The sequence below is a fragment of the Merops nubicus genome, unplaced genomic scaffold (genome assembly GCF_000691845.1).
Source record: "Merops nubicus isolate BGI_N331 unplaced genomic scaffold, ASM69184v1 scaffold38283, whole genome shotgun sequence".
NCBI classification, from domain to species: domain Eukaryota; kingdom Metazoa; phylum Chordata; class Aves; order Coraciiformes; family Meropidae; genus Merops; species Merops nubicus.
Window position 1 is genome coordinate 1,011 of NW_008601640.1, and position 4,585 is coordinate 5,595.

General features: G+C 48.5%; 1 protein-coding gene across 1 annotated transcript; it reads right to left on the reverse strand.

Annotated features, from left to right (window-relative positions):
* Positions 1–990: 990 nt before the first annotated feature.
* Positions 991–3,495, reverse strand: LOC103770777 (uncharacterized oxidoreductase C663.09c-like; the record flags this gene model as incomplete). Its single annotated transcript, XM_008938053.1, has 5 exons — positions 991–1,193; positions 1,399–1,509; positions 2,372–2,527; positions 2,959–3,146; positions 3,444–3,495. Coding segments are annotated over 5 exons (621 nt in total), but the record flags the coding sequence as incomplete, so codon positions are not given.
* Positions 3,496–4,585: the final 1,090 nt, after the last annotated feature.

The following is a 4,585-nucleotide window of genomic DNA, read 5'->3' on the forward strand; positions in this document are numbered from 1 at the left end:
TCTCAGCTGGCACCCCCAGCTGCCTCCTGGGCAGGTCTCGGGGTGGCTGCTGCCCAGGAACAGCCACTCCCAGCCCTCCCACCTACCTGGCTATTGTTTGGCTTCTCTTACCTGGTGGGGGAAGGCACCATCTTGGCACAGCATGAAAGTGCCTGATCAGCTGGCATGAGGCAGCGAGGTTGAAGCCAGGCCCAGACTTCAAAGAACTTTTTGCTTTTATCCCTACCTCAGCCAGAACACAAAGATCTTTTCACCAGCTGCTTTTAGTATTTCAGACCAGAGCGAGGGTCTGCCTCAGTTTCAAGCACACCCCACCAAGTTAAACCCATCCAGCCCACAGGAGGCAGCCACAGTGAGCTGCTTCCCTCAGCCTAGACATAAAATCCTCTGGCCAGGGAAAAGAAACCTACAAAGAGAAACCCACAAACAGCAAAGTTACCTGAGATAGCTCAGTAGACAGATTATTTGTTTAAACAAGACTTTATTGAAGACACTTCAGAAGTCTATGTACAAAACAACATCCCCACCCCCGTAGCAGGATGTTAGTCACCCACTGGGAACAAAGCAAGTGCCTGGTTTGTACTTTCAACCTGGGGACTCTCAGAGGTTGCTGAGGAATTTACAGAAGTACCAAATTCATGTAGTTTACAGCTGGGTAATTTCAGCCTTGGCTCAGTCAGGACTAAAGGAAAGGGAAGGATCTTTTCCAGAGACATGTCTCCAGCAGCCTGAACATCCTGGGATCTGACAGCTGCACTGGCCTCACTCTGAGCCCAGGTCATCTACCTCTGCAAAGCGAAGAGGAACCAGCCCCTGGATTTAACTTGCAGCTTTTAACCCATTTCAGACAGTTCCAGGAGGTGCCCATCACTAAGCAGCATTTGCAGGAAGCATTAGAACAGAGCAGTAGCAATACCAAATAAGAGTCAGCCACCTCCCCTTCCAAATACACCTAGAGAGAGGCTGGATATCAGACTGGCTATTTCAGCTAGCATCTAAGAAAACCCTAGAGACACAGACATCAGTGGCACAAGTCAAACAGTGAGTGGTGTGGTGCTCCTGCAGTGTACTCTGCTCCTCTACCACGGCAGAGTTTCCCCTTGCCAGTCCAGGAAGGAACCATTCTCCTTCTCACCCAGACGGTCCAGGACAGAGAGAATACCTGGGATAGCCTCTTGCACCTGCATGGGAGCCTAGAGCAAAGCAAGCTCAGATCATTACTGGGAACAGAAGAGAGTCCAAAGCATTTCAGGAGTTACCAGAATCGGGGGGATGTGTTTTCACATTTCACAGTGTGCCTCTGCAGCACGTGGAGCTGGGCTGTACAGTGGGCTCTTGCCCAAGGGCTGGGAGAGGAAGGGAGTCACACTTCCACCTTCTCAGAGAGAAGTCACTCACCATGTTTCCCCCCATGTCTGTCTGAAGCCAGCCTGGATGCAAAGAAATACAGAGAATTCCATCCGCTTTCAAGTCTGCAGCCAGACACCTGGTGATCATGTTCAGAGCAGTCTGCAAGAGTGAAAACCATCCATTAGTGGGCTAGATTTACAAACCTTGAGCAAGAGCTGAAGCCAAGCTCACTGGCACCTCCCTTTCTCCTGATGAATGAAGGAGCAGTGATGGCATCACAGTAACTTATCCAGACTCAGTGGGGGCTTCATTCTCAGCAGGATCTGTTACAGGGAGCACTGTGAAAGCTCTGTCACCACCAGCTTACTACCCAAAGATGAAACTGAGTGATGATGGAAGATAAAGTAGCATTTGAAACTCCTAAGGAGCTGTGGGGAAAATAATATTGACAGAAGGACTCTGTTTTTCTGCAATAATCACTACATAAACATTCAGGTTTTTACTTCTGAGCAGGGAAAACAAGCACATTAACAGCTTACGAGTAGGTGGTGTAGGAGAAACTGTATGTCTAATCATGACTGTTCCTACAAACTCAGTCTCTGGATGTGACAAAACCAAAAACCCCTCCTCTCACTAAGCAGGGCTACCAGGTACAGGTCAGCACAGCTTCTGTTGAGTTTCACACCTGCTGTCTCACTTGGGCTGGAGAGGAACACAGTGAACAGGACACACACTGGATGGCATCAGCTCTCTCCTGAATGCCAAGTCCCTCTGAGGCAGATCCACATCACAATGGTGGCAGAGCACCCCTGAGCCTGTTGTTAAGAGGCTGGCATGCTTGCTCCACATGTCCACCTTTCACAGGTCCCATTTCCACCCACGTGAAGAACAAGCACAGTTCCTGTGCCAGCCTGCCCGAGGAGGTGCTGCACACCTCCCATCATCACCTTGAGCTCAGAGTGGTCTTTGACTCAGAGGCCTGTCCTAACCCAGGGAGCACAGCCCAGGGAAGCCCACGAACCTTTGCTATCCTGTAGGGGTAGACCTTGAGGAACATCTCATTTGCCTGGACGAGCTGCATGGAGGCAGCAAGAGAGGACATATTGATGATAGCAGCTCTGTGGCAGCCCATTCCTGTGCTCAGCTGGGCTGCCTTCCTCAGGAGGGGTAGAAATGCCTGTGGAAAGAAGAGTTGGTTTGAATGTGGTCAGCTTGCTCTTGGCCCATTCAAGGCACTCTGAACTCTCAGGTTCTGCTCTAGGAATTGCAGTACAACCCTGTGCCACCAGCACAGAATGGTGATGACTCCTCAAACAAGAGGACCATAGGAAACCTTATAACAGCCACCTGTAAGTAGCAAGGACCTTCAGGCTCTTCTGCCCATCTTCAAGCCCAACCTGTCCACTAAAGGGTCCTCATACCAGATGGATTTAAATAAAGAGAAAGATCCTAGATAGAAAGGATCTCTTGCTGTTCTAGACATGCAGGTTGATGTCAGACCTGTAACTGAGCTGTTCCAAGGTGACAAATGCTTGGGTTACATGTCCTCACTAGTGGAAAAGCCTCTTCCAGTACCACAGATTAAGCACAATTCCTCCCAGGTCTTACCTTGGTGACCATCAGCTGGGCAACTGTGTTGGTTTCATAGATGGTGAGCATTGTCTCTGCTGTGACTTCTTCCAAGGAAGCAAGCACATTGATGCCAGCATTGTTAATGAGGCAGTTCAGACCTTTGTCTCCCACAATCTCTTCCACTTCCTTGACTACTTTCTTGATGCTGTTTTCACAGACCACATCTGCACAGAGGAGCCAGGAACAGGCACAGTGACCAGTGTGCTTCAAATGTCACCTGTCCCCATACAACACATGCCAAACCAAGCTAAGACATTAGTCTGGATGGGGACATTTAGGCAGCACACCAAGATGACAACACCCAGAAGACATAGATTCTGTTTCCCCAGTGTTACCTCAAGGGGAGGATGGTTCTTTGCAGCTGCTGGAGGTCATGCACAGCTACTGGTCACCCAGGAGACCAGTTTCTTAAGATTCATTCACCTTAATTGAACATACTTCTGTTTATGCCCCTTACTCACCCAGTTGGAGAAGCTTGATATTGCTGTATTGCTTGCTAAGCTGCTGGAGTTCCTAGGAAGAAAGAAAAAATATTTGGGTTATTTTTTTTATATATATATATATTTCCATGGCTATTACATAAACCAGTTTGAGATCTGCACCTCCAGAATTGTAACTGCCATTTATTTTCCCAACTGACATTTCCAACCCAACTGGTGGTTTCCCAAAGGGTTATTTCCAACCTACTGAGCAGCTTCCCTGAGAGCAACATCAACTGCTCCAAGCCACTGGTCTCTTCCCCTGCTTGGTGAAGACACCAGCACTCCAGATGACAGGGTTAGTCCTCTGTGTTTGCAGAGTGACCAAAGGCTTTGACCAAGAGGCTGCCGTTGCCAGGCCCACAGCAGACCCAGTGCTCATTTCAAGCCAGTAACTCCCCAGTTCTGGAAGAAGAATGCAATTCTCCTGAAGCTCAGCTAGAGCTAGACGTGAGAGCAGGGGAAGAGGAAGGCTTAAGAAAAGCCCTTTGGATTTATTGCTTGCAGAAAACAGTTTGCTAGCAATTTTCCAATGGAAATTCTCTTTGCTGGCACTCTGCTTAGCTTCAATTCTTACAACTGAAGGTAAAGCACATGTGAAATGGGTGACAGACTTAGCAACTGTCCACGAGAACAACTCTCCCTCTGCTAGATAGGGACAATCCAGTCATCTGTCCACCACCTCTCAGCAGAGGAATGACTTCCTGCAGAAAATGAGTGCTGTACCAGTGCTGCTGCTGAACAAAGTGTGTCCAGATCTGATTTACAGCCCCAGCTGCAATATTTAGGTTTCTGTGCCATGTAGTGAGGTGGAAGTGAGGCCAAATCTAACAGATGGATTACATACAACCAGCCTTGTTTAGGACTGAGCAACCCTGACCAAACATTCCAGGTCAAGCCAATCCATTTCTTTCAGAGCCCTTTGGGAATAGGGGTCAGGAGGGCAGATTTTGAAAGAGTTCTTCTTTGCCACTTGGAGGCTCCTGGGGACTCTGTGTCCTCTGTCAAGCTGTGATGCATTACATCTTTTATCTCACTTCATACTCTGCAGGATTCTCTCCAGACTTCTTTGGAAAATTTGTTCTCCCACTGAGGACCATCTACAACTGCAGTTAAGGCTGTGA